Below are 15,626 nucleotides of genomic sequence, written 5' to 3'. Positions count from 1 at the left end.
ACAATAAAAAAAGAACAGACACATTTAAACTTAATTTCCTAACCAGCAGCACCAACAAAAAGGTCCATTTTGATCTCTGGCCTTGTTCAAAATTCATCTTGACACTGCAATTTCCATTCAATCGCATGCAACTGATGTTTTATTGGAATAAGAACATGGCTTTGTATTCAAAGCTAAAGAAGAACGTCCTATTAGAATGTAAATCAAGGTAGTAGTTTGTCATTTTCACCAGTCCAATTGGGATCAAGTGCAGAATGGGAAAAAAATACATGTACATAAGTTTTGAAATTGGTTCCCATTCTCTAACTCAAGTGTGCCTCAAACAAGTGTTATTAAACTTATACACAATGCTTATTAATACAAAACTCAGATCAAGTTTGAATTTAGGTGACATAACTTTTTCTTTTCTTGAGTTACATTGTATGTCCCTTTATAACGTTATATGCAGGGGCATCATTTGTGTCCCATGGACTCATTCTCCATTTTTTAGTGATATTTGATAGCATTTAAACTGAAATATCATAATCTCAGATACCTTTTTTATGATTTCTTTTAACTTGTCTCGATGCCAAATTCTTTATGCAGCTAATCCCAGTTGAACGCACCTTGCATGCATATGTCTATAATACCAGCCTTTTAAATAAAATTTGGAATTAGTTTTTGTTTACATACATGAATACTGGTTTATCATTTATTAGTTTATAAACAAATATCTCTTAACTGGTATTTTATATTTTAGAGGGCCAAACAATGGGCTGATGGTATGGACCACATGGGCAATGACAGGCTAAGATTTGCTAACATTTTAATGGAGACATTAGAGAATATAGAACAACAGTCCGGAATCTTCCTTATTAAACCCATGTACTCATTTAAGGGGAGGTAAGTCAGAAATCTTCTTTATTAAACCTGTGTACTCATTCAAGGGGAGGTTAGTCAGAAATCTCTGTTATTAAACCAATGTACTCATTCAAGGGGAAGTAAGTCAGAAATCTTTGTTATTAAACCCTTAAACTTATTCAAGGGGAGGTAAGTCAAGAATATTTCCCATTAAACTCATGTACTCAATCAAGGGTAAGTGTAAAGTTGGGCGAGTATTGATATTCATGCTTAAGAGAGCATACTTTTCAAAGTGCAGACAGTTTCTAAAATTTCGGCACAGATGCAGATCCAGGATTTTTAAATAAGGCAGCTTGGGGCCCTAAATTAGACAGCATTTGGAGTAGAATAGATTTAAAAGTCTGAATTAGCCATAATTGTAGCTCCAAAAGGGGACTCGACCACCTCCACCTTAATCTCCCTCTGGTGCAGACAGTGTTTTATTTCAGTATCTTCTTCTACTTGTTTATATATAATAACACAAAAGCATAGAAATTAAATGATATTTCAGAACTTCTATTCGGATCTGCTTTCCATGTCCAATCTAGATTTACATACACCAAACATGTGATAATCTATAGAAATCTTTGCAATGTTGTTTCCTTTTAAATAAAAATGTGTGGGTAATATAGTGTCACCTTACTGTTGGTTTCAACTGTGCAAGGAGGTGAAAAATATAATGTGGTCAAATATATTCATTGGAAATCAATTAAAGTCATTCCCAACGCTTCAATTTTTTTCTGTGCGAGAAACTAGACAAAATTTATTGAAAAATGTCACATGATACCACTTTTCTACCTCAACATTAAAAACTTTCATATGGTTTGGTCTGAAAATATGATAGCAGTTATTAATAAGTTATGAGAAGTCAAACTGTAATATTACAATAAAACTTCGACACTTAAATTTCCAAAACCTTGTTGTTTACAGATTATTATTGCAAAACAGGAAAACATGTTCTACAGATTAAAGTACAATTATATACATAATGAAAGGGATAATTTAATGTTTGTTTTGTTCACGCATCGGTGACAATATATAATGGAATTTGATGCGACTGTCATACAAGTGAGAGGTTTAGCTAGCTATAAAACCAGGTTCAATCCACCATTTTCTACATTTACTTTTTACTGTTATATTTTCTTCTTTAAGGGATACTATAAACATTCCAGACTACTTACGGTAAAACCATAATTCACATTTAACCCTAATAAAATTTCAAGGTCACAAAAAGGAAATATATGATATTTCTGATAGTGATATCATAACATGTTTTAATTGATGATGTGATATCAGCACCTAATGAATATAACATCACAAACTGAGTTCACAACCTTGGCATTATTTTGTTTGACTTTGAGTTACTTAGCTACCTGTTTGAAGGTTATCCATGTCACTGTTTGATCAAGTTACATCACAACTATGTTTTAATGAATTACCTTACCACTGTTATCACAAACTTGTTTTTAATCATTTCCCAGGCTAGCCATATAATATTTTCTCACTTATGAATGTAATTTACCATTTTTTTCACTATTTCTTTTTTTTTATTAGGAATCTTTTAGACTCAATGTGAGTTTGATTTTGAAATTTTGTATAGACTTGTCTAATGTTTAGAGTAGTATATCTTTTGGTTTAGTTTTATTGTTTAATTGCTGTCTGCTTGTACTTAAAGGGAAAAAATCATGTTATATTGTTGAATTTGAAATATTTTAATTAGAAAAAAATCTGCCTTTGGACAAGTAATGTGGATTATCAGGTCAGAACCCATTAAGTTTATTGTTAACATAATTTTATTTTAGAGACATCAAAGAGAGATATGCAGGAAAACTTGCCCGTCCAATGAGACCACAGAGAAACATATCACCTGCACGAGAGATCAGCTCGTTTGCACCAGCACCAACTCCTGCATCTAATATAAGGGGCCTAACAAGGGGACATGTTAGTTCTAGCCTGATGCAGGTAAACCTCTAAGCTTATTTCAACAGAGTATGACCAGTAGATTTGTCTATTTATTTGGTCTTTTCCTAATGTAATCTCTTAATTATTTTTCTTTTTTGGTAAAGAATGCCGCTATTATACTTTGATACTGTAATTTCAGAAATTATTGCAGGCATTTATTATTGTGATTTTGACATTTTCGACTTAAATGGGATTTTAATTTTTACGATTTTGAGAAAACCCTGTTTAATTCATATAGAATATATCAAAATGCAAGTTTGAATTATTGCGATTACAACTCTGTCGTATTATTTGCAATAATAAAAACCTTGCAATGATTTCTGAATTAACAGTAATTAAGATCAGAATTACCGTAGGTTCATCAAAAAATTAAATAAGTATGCATGGTGTATAAATCAGTTATGAAAATAGGGTCATCTACAAATTTACATTTATGATCAAAGGAAGATAACTCCAACTCAATTTTTTTACTTGCCCATCTAAAAACCATATGTTCTATTAAAGATTGACCATATTGCAAAATGAAAAACAAAACTGATTGTTGAACGGGTTACAGATTGATGATATAACAGTAAAGATATAAATACATTTTAGGCACCAGAAGAAGAAGTACGCCCAGAACCACTGCGCCCTCTAGTGGGAGACGATAGTGGTATAACAGGGGCAGGAATGGTCTGGGTAGGCTCTGTACCAAGATCGACGTGGAATGTAAGTCTTAGAGATTATAGAATAAAGAAATACAGTCATGGCATAATAATATTAATCAATGTATCTCTATTCCAATCCCTATGAGAAGAGTATTAAGCATATAACACAGAGCTGTGTCTTAGACAAATGTGTTATCCTTTCCTTAAGATTTCTTGTTAACATATATTTGAGGAAACTATTTTTTTAGGGGATAAAGGACTTTTTAGGACAACAGTAATATCCTTTATTTTGTGTGACTTCATGATTTAATTTTACCAAGACTCAGACTATCAATTATTTTCCAGGAATTTGGCATGACATCCCCTCCTACTTTCCCTTTTAAGCTCACCTGCTGGAATTTTACAGCTGATATAATTGTAACCACTAGTGTTTAAGGTCCAGAAACAGTTTATTGGCTATGTCACAATTTTTTCTAAAATTTTGCATTTAACATGTATAACCTTGACTTTTGAACTATAGGTTATACTTTGTAAATACAGCTGTTTGACAAACCACACCCCTTTTGGGGAGATATAGAATACTCAAAGATATTTTGTTTTGTATAAGTCGTATTTCTCAGATATGATCTCTATGATTCATCTCATTGACACATGGGAATGTTGGGAATGTTACCAGTATAAATACACATGCATTGTAGAGATATTAAATTGTGAGAAAATCTCAATTTGAAGGGAGCCCCCTAGAGGGGTGGAGTAAAATAGAAGTGCATAAAAATTATTAACTTTTCATTCTTTCAAATTATTTTTTTATGAAACTTCATAGTAAAAGTATTACAGTTTTAGATAGATATAGGAAGATGTGGTGTGAGTGCCAATGAGACAACTCTCCACCAAATAACAATTTAAAAAAAGTAAACCATTATAGGTCAATGTACAGCCTTCAACACAGAGCCTTGACTCACACCAAACAACAAGCTATAAAGGGCCCCAAAATTACTAGTGTAAAACTATTCAAACGGGAAAACCAACGGTCTAATCTATATAAAATAAAATAACGAGAAACGAGAAACATGTATAAATTACATAAACAAATGACAACTACTGTACATAAGATTCCTTACTTAGGACAGGTTCAAACATTTGCAGCGGGATTAAACGTTTTAATGGATCCAAACCTCCTCCTTTTTTCTGAAACAATAGCATAATATCACAACATAGAAAAACACACGATAAAATATCAATTAAAGAGTCCTTATGGTAAATTGTATTGTGTATTAATACAGAAGTGCAACGTATAACTGAAAATCCAAAATATTAATGAATTTCAATATATAGAAATAAGAGATTTTTTAAATTAATGACAAATTCAAGATTTTTTGCCCATTTTGTATGTCTTTTTTTTTTTTAACAAATGTTCACCTAATACGAAAAAGTTCAATCAGTTATATTTCATATGATTGCTTCAATGAGCCAATGTTCTATGCATAATTTGATCAAAATCTATGACATGGCTCATTTATTTACTATAACTTGACCTTTAGCTGTTTAATCTTAATCTGGAAGTTAAATCTACAGCTATTAGTCCATTGTTTTATTTCTCCACCAGACTTGAGTTACACCTATAATTGATTGCATAACATATATGCATGTAAACAAAAGTTTAAAACTAAATAATGTCAGGATTTATAATTGTCTAATCCAGGGATTTATTTGTAATAATCCATCTAATCTAATGGTTTATTATGAATATTGAAAAGAAATATTATTCCACACAGGTATGATTGTTATTTTATGTCACATATTTAGTCGATAACACTGTTTAAATTTTCTTATTAAGATGGAAATGAGGTATTGAAATAAAGTGACAAGGACTTCTCTTGTTTTATTAGGAATACACTTGCTAATGTGGGTCATCTGTTTGACTAAGCATAATGTATAAACATGCAGTGATATTTGATCAAATATTTAACTGATGCCTTTTGTTTAGGGAGTACCATGCTCTCTGTATCATTATGAGCTTGTTAGTGGCCTGTTGCAATGCAAAATTTATGGCCCCCCTTTACATCCAAGAAGACCAGCATACCCTTATTTCCGAGGGATCTTAATTTGCTTTAAATAATGAAAGGTCTAGGACCATTTGAAATTTTCAATGAACGGTCCTCCATAAAAAAATTCAATTGTCCTGAATACAGAGTAACTCAAGACTTTAGTAATTCAAAAATGAAAAGTCACCTCCTAGAAAAATCCAGACCTCAGAACCACACTTACTTGACCTATGTTTCCATTTTAAATTTTGGACCATTGATCCTAGTAAGACTACATTAGCAGAACCTATATATTGTGTAAATCGTTCTAAATATGCATCAAATAATTAGGGCCCCGCCAAAGGCGGGTCCCCTATAGTGATCAGTCTGTCCGTCCGTCCATCCGTCCGTCCGTCCGTAACACTTTGTGTCCGCTCCATATCTAGAGAACCATTATGATTTCATACTTTATACTTTACATGTTTATTAACCACCACCAGAGGGCGTGTCATGATGTATGTACAACTTCCTAGGTCAAAGGTCAAGGTAAAAAAACTTTGGTTTCAGTTGACAACCCTGTGTCCTGTGGTGAAGATCTTGTCCACTCTATATCTTGAGAACCGTTATGATTTCAAAGTTTATACTTGACATGTATATGAACCAACACCAGAGGGTGTGTCATAATTTATGAACGACTGCCTAGGGCAAAGTTCAAGGTCAAAAACTTTGGTTTCAGTTGACAACCCCATGTCCTATGGTAAAGATTGTGTCCGCTCTATATCTTGAGAACCGTTATCATTTCAAAGTTTATACTTGACATGTATATAAACCAATACCAAAGGGTGTGTCATAATTTATGTGCAACTTCCTAGGTCAAAGGTCAAGGTCAAAAACTTTGGTTTCAGTTGACAACCCCATGTCCTATGGTAAAGATCGTGTCCGCTCTATATCTTGAGAACCGTTATCATTTCAAAGTTTATACTTGACATGTTTATAAACCAACACCAAAGGGTGTGTCATAATTTATTTACAACTTCCTAGGTCAAAGGTCAAGGTCAAAAACTTTGATTTCAGTTGACAAACCCATGTCCTATGGTAAAGATACAATTTTTTAATGCACATTATTCACAGCGGGGCCCACAGAGATGGCTCCCATCTCAATGATATCTAGTTGCCACTGGACATTAAGTAAGGAACAATCAATCAATAAACACATATCACATACACTTTAATTTCATATTTCATAAACTGTTTGGAATACCTCTTGTTTATTTTAACCCGAATAATGCAGTCGTTATATTCTGCTGATCTATGTTGGCTACATCCTAGTGTGGAAGAAAATCAGGACACTGAGAGGGATTGAATTATTTGAGATTGTTTTATTTATGACAAATGGAACAGTACATAGTAATGTGTGCTATACCAGGCCACAATCAATATCAGTCCTCATGCCTTTGTTCCTCTGATTATATTGTATTGAAAGAAGTTAAAACAGATGAAAATTTCATATTTGTCTTGTTTTTCAGATTGGTTCTTCCCAGGTACGGGCCATTGATGACCTTCAGAATCCAAATATGATGAACACACCTAGAATATTAGAATTAGATATAAATAGAATGATGATTGGTCAGAATAATATTAGGTAGGTTACTTAACCTGATGCTGATTGGTAGGAATAAAATAGTCTGTATCTAAACAGGATTCTGATTGGTTAGAATAGAATAAGGGTAGTATCTGATATTTTTGGTCAAAGGTTATTATAAATGTTCAATTTTAGCAAATTAATAAAGGAATTACTTAAAAAATTACTAACAATTAATAGGAGCTAATAAATGGGGGTAAAAAACAATAAAGCAGAACTCTCACAACAAACTCAGTTTATAGGTCATCTAGACAGTCTTGAATGATAGACAGAACAAACTCAGTTTATAGGTCATCTAGACAGTCTTAAATGATAGACAGAACTCTCACAACAAACTCAGTTTATAGGTCATCTAGACAGTCTTAAATGATAGACAGAACTCTCACAACAAACTCAGTTTATAGGTCATCTAGACAGTCTTAAATGATAGACAGAACTCTCACAACAAACTCAGTTTATAGGTCATCTAGACAGTCTTGAATGATAGGCAGAACTCCCACAACAAACTCAGTTTATAGGTCATCTAGACAGTCTTGAATGATAGGCAGAACTCCCACAACAAACTCAGTTTATAGGTCATCTAGACAGTCTTGAATGATAGACAGAACTCTCACAACAAACTCAGTTTATAGGTCATCTAGACAGTCTTGAATGATAGACAGAACTCCCACAACAAACTCAGTTTATAGGTCATCTAGACAGTCTTGAATGATAGACAGAAACTATAAGACAGAACTCTCACAACAAACTCAGTTTATAGGTCATCTAGACAGTCTTGAATGATAGGCAGAACTCCCACAACAAACTCAGTTTATAGGTCATCTAGACAGTCTTGAATGATAGGCAGAACTCCCACAACAAACTCAGTTTATAGGTCATCTAGACAGTCTTGAATGATAGACAGAACTCCCACAACAAACTCAGTTTATAGGTCATCTAGACAGTCTTGAATGATAGACAGAACTCCCACAACAAACTCAGTTTATAGGTCATCTAGACAGTCTTGAATGATAGACAGAACTCCCACAACAAACTCAGTTTATAGGTCATCTAGACAGTCTTGAATGATAGACAGAACTCTCACAACAAACTCAGTTTATAGGTCATCTAGACGGTCTTGAATGATAGACAGAACTCTCACAACAAACTCAGTTTATAGGTCATCTAGACAGTCTTAAATGATAGACAGAACTCCCACAACAAACTCAGTTTATAGGTCATCTAGACAGTCTTAAATGATAGACAGAACTCTCACAACAAACTCAGTTTATAGGTCATCTAGACAGTCTTGAATGATAGACAGAACTCCCACAACAAACTCAGTTTATAGGTCATCTAGACAGTCTTGAATGATGGACAGAACTCTCACAACAAACTCAGTTTATAGGTCATCTAGACAGTCTTGAATGATAGACAGAACTCTCACAACAAACTCAGTTTATAGGTCATCTAGACAGTCTTAAATGATAGACAGAACTCCCACAACAAACTCAGTTTATAGGTCATCTAGACAGTCTTAAATGATAGACAGAACTCTCACAACAAACTCAGTTTATAGGTCATCTAGACAGTCTTGAATGATAGACAGAACTCCCACAACAAACTCAGTGTATAGGTCATCTAGACAGTCTTGAATGATAGACAGAACTCTCACAACAAACTCAGTTTATAGGTCATCTAGACAGTCTTGAATGATAGACAGAACTCTCACAACAAACTCAGTTTATAGGTCATCTAGACAGTCTTAAATGATAGACAGAACTCCCACAACAAACTCAGTTTATAGGTCATCTAGACAGTCTTGAATGATAGACAGAACTCTCACAACAAACTCAGTTTATAGGTCATCTAGACAGTCTTAAATGATAGACAGAACTCCCACAACAAACTCAGTTTATAGGTCATCTAGACAGTCTTGAATGATAGACAGAACTCCCACAACAAACTCAGTTTATAGGTCATCTAGACAGTCTTGAATGATAGACAGAACTCTCACAACAAACTCAGTTTATAGGTCATCTAGACAGTCTTGAATGATAGACAGAACTCTCACAACAAACTCAGTTTATAGGTCATCTAGACAGTCTTAAATGATAGACAGAACTCCCACAACAAACTCAGTTTATAGGTCATCTAGACAGTCTTGAATGATAGACAGAACTCTCACAACAAACTCAGTTTATAGGTCATCTAGACAGTCTTGAATGATAGACAGAACAAACTCAGTTTATAGGTCATCTAGACAGTCTTGAATGATAGACAGAACTCTCACAACAAACTCAGTTTATAGGTCATCTAGACAGTCTTGAATGATAGACAGAACTCTCACAACAAACTCAGTTTATAGGTCATCTAGACAGTCTTAAATGATAGACAGAACTCCCACAACAAACTCAGTTTATAGGTCATCTAGACAGTCTTGAATGATAGACAGAACTCTCACAACAAACTCAGTTTATAGGTCATCTAGACAGTCTTGAATGATAGACAGAACTCTCACAACAAACTCAGTTTATAGGTCATCTAGACAGTCTTGAATGATAGACAGAACTCTCACAACAAACTCAGTTTATAGGTCATCTAGACAGTCTTGAATGATAGACAGAACTCTCACAACAAACTCAGTTTATAGGTCATCTAGACAGTCTTGAATGATAGACATAAACAAAGCTCTAAACTGTTGGAAGTCCTTTAAAGATGTGGGACTGTTTACACACTATTGAAGTTGCAGTTGAAATATTTGTAAAAAAATAATCTGCTTGATATAAAAAGAATTGATAATTATTTTTACCAGACAAATCCTCATACCAAGGGGTAAAAACTGGTCAATGATAGCTGAAGGACAAACAAACTGTCAATAATTGCTGAAGGACAAACAAACGGTCAATTATTGCTGAAGGACAAACAAACCCCTTGGGGATAAACATAAGATAAACAAAATAATCCAAAGATTGAGTTACACATACCTACATAAATAAAATGAAGTGCCATACCTTGGACACTAAACAGTATGAGAAAACATTTACAATTGTTATTTCCCTTACTATTTTCAGTACCAGAATTACCTCCCCTGGCGTGTCAGACGACAGACTTGTTAATGCATCACAGAACAATTTACGATCTTATGTGACGGTCAATCGTCCAGCACCAGCACCTGGACAAGTTAGACCATCAACTTTCTCTAGTAAGTCATTATTTCAAAACAAACTTTTTTATGAATTAAAAGTAAATTTTGGATGTATGTGAATGCAGATTAGATTACTACTGGAATAAGTTTTCTTTCCAAAAGTTGATACAAGATTAAATGATCAATTGATTTTTGGTTAACTGCCTACAGCGCTTACAGTGCTTTGATTGGTATTTTAACACCACCTTCAGCACTACTGTGGATTTATTATTATTCCTGGGATACCAATATTATTCCTTGGATACCATTATTATTCCTTGGATACCAATATTATTCCTTGGATACCAATATTATTCCTTGGATACCAATATTATTCTTTGGATACCAATATTATTCCTTGGATACCAATATTATTCTTTGAATACCATTATTATTCCTTTGATACCAATATTATTCATTGGATACCAATATTATTCCTTGGATACCAATATTATTCTTTGGATACCATTATTATTCCTTGGATACCAATACTTGGCCTGGGCCATTATATTCGTTAATTTAACCCTCGCCAACACTCAGGATAAAATTCGAATATCACGGACCAGGCCATGTGTAAATTTCAAACAAATCTATGGCATCCATGAATTATTTCCTAAGTATACCATAATATGTGTATGTTGTAATAAACTTACGTGTGTATTATTATAGGTGTTAAAGACAATGTACCGCCATCATCACCAACAGCACATCAATATACACCATCACCGTCAGTACAGAAACGTGTACGTATGTCAGATGGAGATGTTGGTCGAGCAATAAACAGTACACCACCCCTGCCTCCAATATCTGGTGGTTCAAGAGGCAGACATTCACCAGAAGGTTGGTAGACTCTAAGTAATTAGTCTGATACGAAACTTGATAGCCTGATTCCCTTCTTTTCATACGAATACAAAAGTTTTATTTTGATTCAGTTTACATATAATAATACAAAAAGAAAAGAAAAGGTATTAGACTACTTTCAGAGTAACTGCTAAACTTGTAACCCTTGAAAATCTGGTTGCTCACTTAAAACCCATGGCTATTTTTAACTGTTTAGTGTAAGCAGGTTTGTATACACTTAGTTTGTTTGTTATAAGTCTAATATTAAAATTTTTAGCCTGTTTCCTTTCTTTTCATCTGGTTATGCATAGGGCATAATTTTAGAAAATGGCAGATTAGACCTGGTATTATAGCTAGCTAAAAGAGAGATGAATGATACCAGAGGAACAGTCAAACTCATAAATCGAAAATAAACTGACAACGCCATGGCTAAAAATGAAAAGACAAACAGACAAACAATAGTACACATAACACAACATAGAAAACTAAAGAATAAGCAACACAAACCCCACCAAAAACTGGGATTGATCTCAGGTGCTCTCGAAGGATAAGCAGATCCTGCTCCACATGTGGCACCGTAAACCTCTCACTTGTATGACAGTTGCATAAAATTCCATTACATTGGATGTGTGATCTGTATCATTTCTTACGTATTCACAATTTATTTTGATGTGACGTCACCAACAACACCAGATCTGTTTTTATTTCACAGGGAAATCACAGTAATTCATTGCAACTAATGTTATAATTTATGGTGATAGAAAAAACGTCATAAATTAAAATTATTTTATTTTGTTTTATTTTTCAGAGACGAATATATCTACAGCCTCTCTTCAACCACAAGTGCTAGAAGTTGTCTCCCCTTTAAAATGAATTACTTCCCTTTGAACTGACTTGTATTAACAGTTGTAAAATGCATTTACAAAAGTGAGATATATTGAATTATAGACTATATGATAAAAGAAGTAAATTTACTTTTTATAAAAGTCTAAATTTAGAATCTTTAAGTATTTAGTGCATTATTACAACTTTCTTAAATTTCGATAAATTTTGATTCTAATATATGCAGAATATTTTAAAATTGTATTGCCTCTTTTAAGAGGTAATTTAAAAAGATTTGTTTCTATTAGATGTGAAAGTAAAAAACATATTATTGTTCGAAAACTTTGCTAAAAAAAGAAGTGAAAGTGAAAGTAAGAAGCAGAGGATTGTTTATCCTTGTAATTACTTCCGTTTGCACTTCTTTACCCAATGGTAATTTTGGCTGTAATCTATAAAAAGAACACCTTTCCTCAATAGTAACATTATATATTCTTATTTATTAGGATGCACTATAAAAAGACCAGAAAAAAAAACACCTATATTTATTTTTGCATTATTTTATGAACGAACTCCCGTTTTTTTTGTTAACTTTATGTTTATCGGTCAGAGTAGTGATATTTTATATTTAAGATCATAAAAAATCCGTCCAGATTGAAGATATGTTTTATGATGTCTAATGTTTTTTTGCTAGAATTTTATTTTAGAGAGTTATATATTTTAAGAATTATTTTTAATATATTTTAAGTGCTTTACTGACGGTTTATTGGTACTTTTAAACTTTAGAATGTTGGTCATACATTTCAGATAATTTGCAATCTACCGTAATAAAAGCCTGTGAATTCTTATATACTGTGGATTCAATTATATTCGTGGCTTCCAATTTTTGTGGATTGAAGAAAACTTAAATTTTCATGGACATATGATTTCAAAAGTCTGCATATATTTTTAAGGCAAATTGCTTTTGGTTGAATATTTAAATTCATTGTTTCCAGGTATACATGAAATCCACAAAAAGTGAATATTAATTAGAGAACTATTGATTGCTTAAAGATAATGAATACAGAAAAATACCAAAATACATCAAAAATACAGATAAAAAATTGCAGTAGTGAGGACCGCTTGAATCAGAAATTTACCAAACTTACTATATTCTTAAAACAATTGCATTCTTGACTTACAATCACAAAGTACCAATTAGCCTCTTGTTTTGTTTTGAGCTAAAACCTGTGATATTTTATTGAATATTTACCAATTTATTGTAAATAAAATCAGTAACATTTGTATGCCTTTTGTCTGTTATGCCAATTTGACTGTGATTTAATTATACCCCCAATCATGGAGTAGTTGAAATAATTATTTTACAACTGTTTTTTTATGTCTTGTACCAAATATGTCAACACTGTTGGTTCATTTAATCATAACTGCCAACTGTCACTATATGCAGGGGATTTCCCCCATGGAGGCTCCCAAATGGAAATTTTAAAAGAGAAATTGTGTCCGCAATTTAAACAAAACAATTGATTTTAAAATGGCTATAGAAGAGCAATTGTGTCTACAATTTAAACAAAATAATTAATTTTAAAATGGCTATAGGCTTGTAAAAGTTTAAAGAAGCCGAAAAACAACATTCAAATATATTTGAAGGCCCCCTTAAAGGTTTTGTAGGACTATGAGAGTCATCTTGCATGGGCATTTTGAAAAGTTGGCAGGTATGTTTAATCAGTTGTCCTATTTTTAGTGCTTGCATCTGAGAAAAGTTGTTACAGATTAGCCACTGTTTTATTGAATGATTTGATATTTTCCACTCATTTTCTTGGGAACTTTAAAATGAGCTGCGTTGGATAGAAATCGACCTTATGCATGTGCCGGTATACATGTACTTATATAAGGCTTTGATTGATTTTGGAACATTCAAGTACGAAATAAAAGATGAATTTTGGTGTGATTTGCAGGGTTCTTATAATAACTCAATATCCAAACAGTTAAAGACTTTGTAAAGAGATTTGTTCAACCCAAAATAAGTTAAACGATGTATTGATATTCATTTGCATAAGGTCGATTTCTATTCGACGCAGCTCATGTGATGATTTAGACTTATACATTAAAGTGACAGCAGTTCAATTTTAGTGACAAAACAAAGAAACAAACAAAAACTGACAACAAGCCTCAAAGTAGCAGGATCACATACATGTCTCCTGCTCTGTATCCGCTACCCACCATGCCAATCTACTATTTGTGCTAGCTATAAGAACTATATATATATGTAAAAAAGAAGATGTGGTATGATTGCCAATGAGACAACTGTCCACAAGAGACCAAAATGACACACACATTAACAACTATAGGTAACTGTACGGCCTTCAACAATGAGCAAAGCCCATACCACATAGTCCACTATAAAAGACCCCAATATGACAATCTGAAACAGTTCAAACAAGAAAACTAACGGCCTTGTTTATAAGATACAATGAACGAAAAAACAAACATGTAATGCATAAACAAACGACAACCACTGAATTACAGGTTCCTGACTTGGGACAGGTACATATATAAATAATGTGACGGAGTTAAACATGTTAGTGGGATCCCAACCCTCCCCCTTACCTGGGCTATTTTCAGATCTGCTAGGTAGTGTCTTCTTAGTAATAGTTATGAATTATAGGATACCTGTATATGGGTTCCTTGCAACGTCTACATATTGGTCAGGTGGTGTTCATCTAACCATGACTTTACTCCATAAATCAGTGAGCAAGGTTGAAGTTGTATGGTTAAGATAACCAATAGGTCAACTCTATATGGTTCATGGAATGATGGTAAGGTGTACATGTCGGACTGACAGGTTGTATCTGACCTTGACCTCAATTTCTTGGTTAACTGAACAATGTTGTTTTTTGTGGTTTATATTATGAGCCCTATATTTGTTTAATGTAATGATTGTCAGGTGTTTTTGTCTGTCTTTCAAGTTTCGTTAGGAACTTGACCTCATTTTTAGCTCACCTGACTTTATCATCACTTGGTGTCTGTCGTCCGTTATGGTCCTCTGTTGTCCGTTAACTTTTACAAAAATCTTCTCTGAAACTACTAGGCAAAATTTTACCAAACTTGGCCACAATCATTTCTAGCTGTGTTTGATAACCCTCCCTGCCAACAAACATGGCTGCCATGCTAGAAATAGAACATAGCCTGGAAAAATACAGTTTTTGGCTTAAATCTCTGAAACTATACATGAAGCATTTAGAGTAAATCTGACATTGTGTAAACCATGTTTGTAAGGTTGAGATCTATCCGCCCTGTTATTTTCAGACAAATCAGAATACCTGTTGTTTGGTTGCTGCTTTAAATTGGTAAGTTTAAGAAAAGAAGTAGGGGCAATAAGGCCCTTATTTGGCCCAAAAACTACTTCAAATTTAAAAGTTATCATACATATTATCAAATTACTGTACAGTATCTTAGGTACAAGGTATTCAGAATAACAAATCAGTTTTTGACATAGAACAAGCTACCATGGCAACAAATCATGACTTAATTTGCATATTTTGTAAAATCTCGTAGTTTTCTTTGTTTTTCAGCAAATTTTTCAGTATATTTTAGATTGAAAAAATATATGTGCACACAAGGAACAACTCTATATTTTGTGAGATTTT

General features: G+C 33.2%; 1 protein-coding gene across 8 annotated transcripts in view; it reads left to right on the top strand.

Moving 5' to 3' along the window:
• The window catches only part of LOC143052885 (uncharacterized), a 146,043-nt gene extending 132,780 nt beyond the window's left edge, over positions 1-13,263 (top strand). For all 8 annotated transcript variants that reach the window (XM_076226034.1, XM_076226033.1, XM_076226032.1 and 5 more), the window contains 8 exons: positions 740-882; positions 2,032-2,061; positions 2,682-2,841; positions 3,436-3,549; positions 7,039-7,154; positions 10,208-10,338; positions 10,990-11,160; positions 11,969-13,263. In XM_076226034.1, coding sequence (XP_076082149.1) covers positions 740-882; positions 2,032-2,061; positions 2,682-2,841; positions 3,436-3,549; positions 7,039-7,154; positions 10,208-10,338; positions 10,990-11,160; positions 11,969-12,033 — 930 coding nt within the window. In that variant the 3' untranslated portion in view covers positions 12,034-13,263. The remainder of the gene's footprint in view (positions 1-739; positions 883-2,031; positions 2,062-2,681; positions 2,842-3,435; positions 3,550-7,038; positions 7,155-10,207; positions 10,339-10,989; positions 11,161-11,968) is intronic.
• The last annotated feature ends 2,363 nt before the right edge of the window (positions 13,264-15,626 follow it).

This window comes from Mytilus galloprovincialis, chromosome 11 (genome assembly GCF_965363235.1).
Source record: "Mytilus galloprovincialis chromosome 11, xbMytGall1.hap1.1, whole genome shotgun sequence".
NCBI lineage: Eukaryota > Metazoa > Mollusca > Bivalvia > Mytilida > Mytilidae > Mytilus > Mytilus galloprovincialis.
Note: the sequence above shows the minus strand (reverse complement) of the source record. Positions and strands in the feature narration are given on the sequence as shown.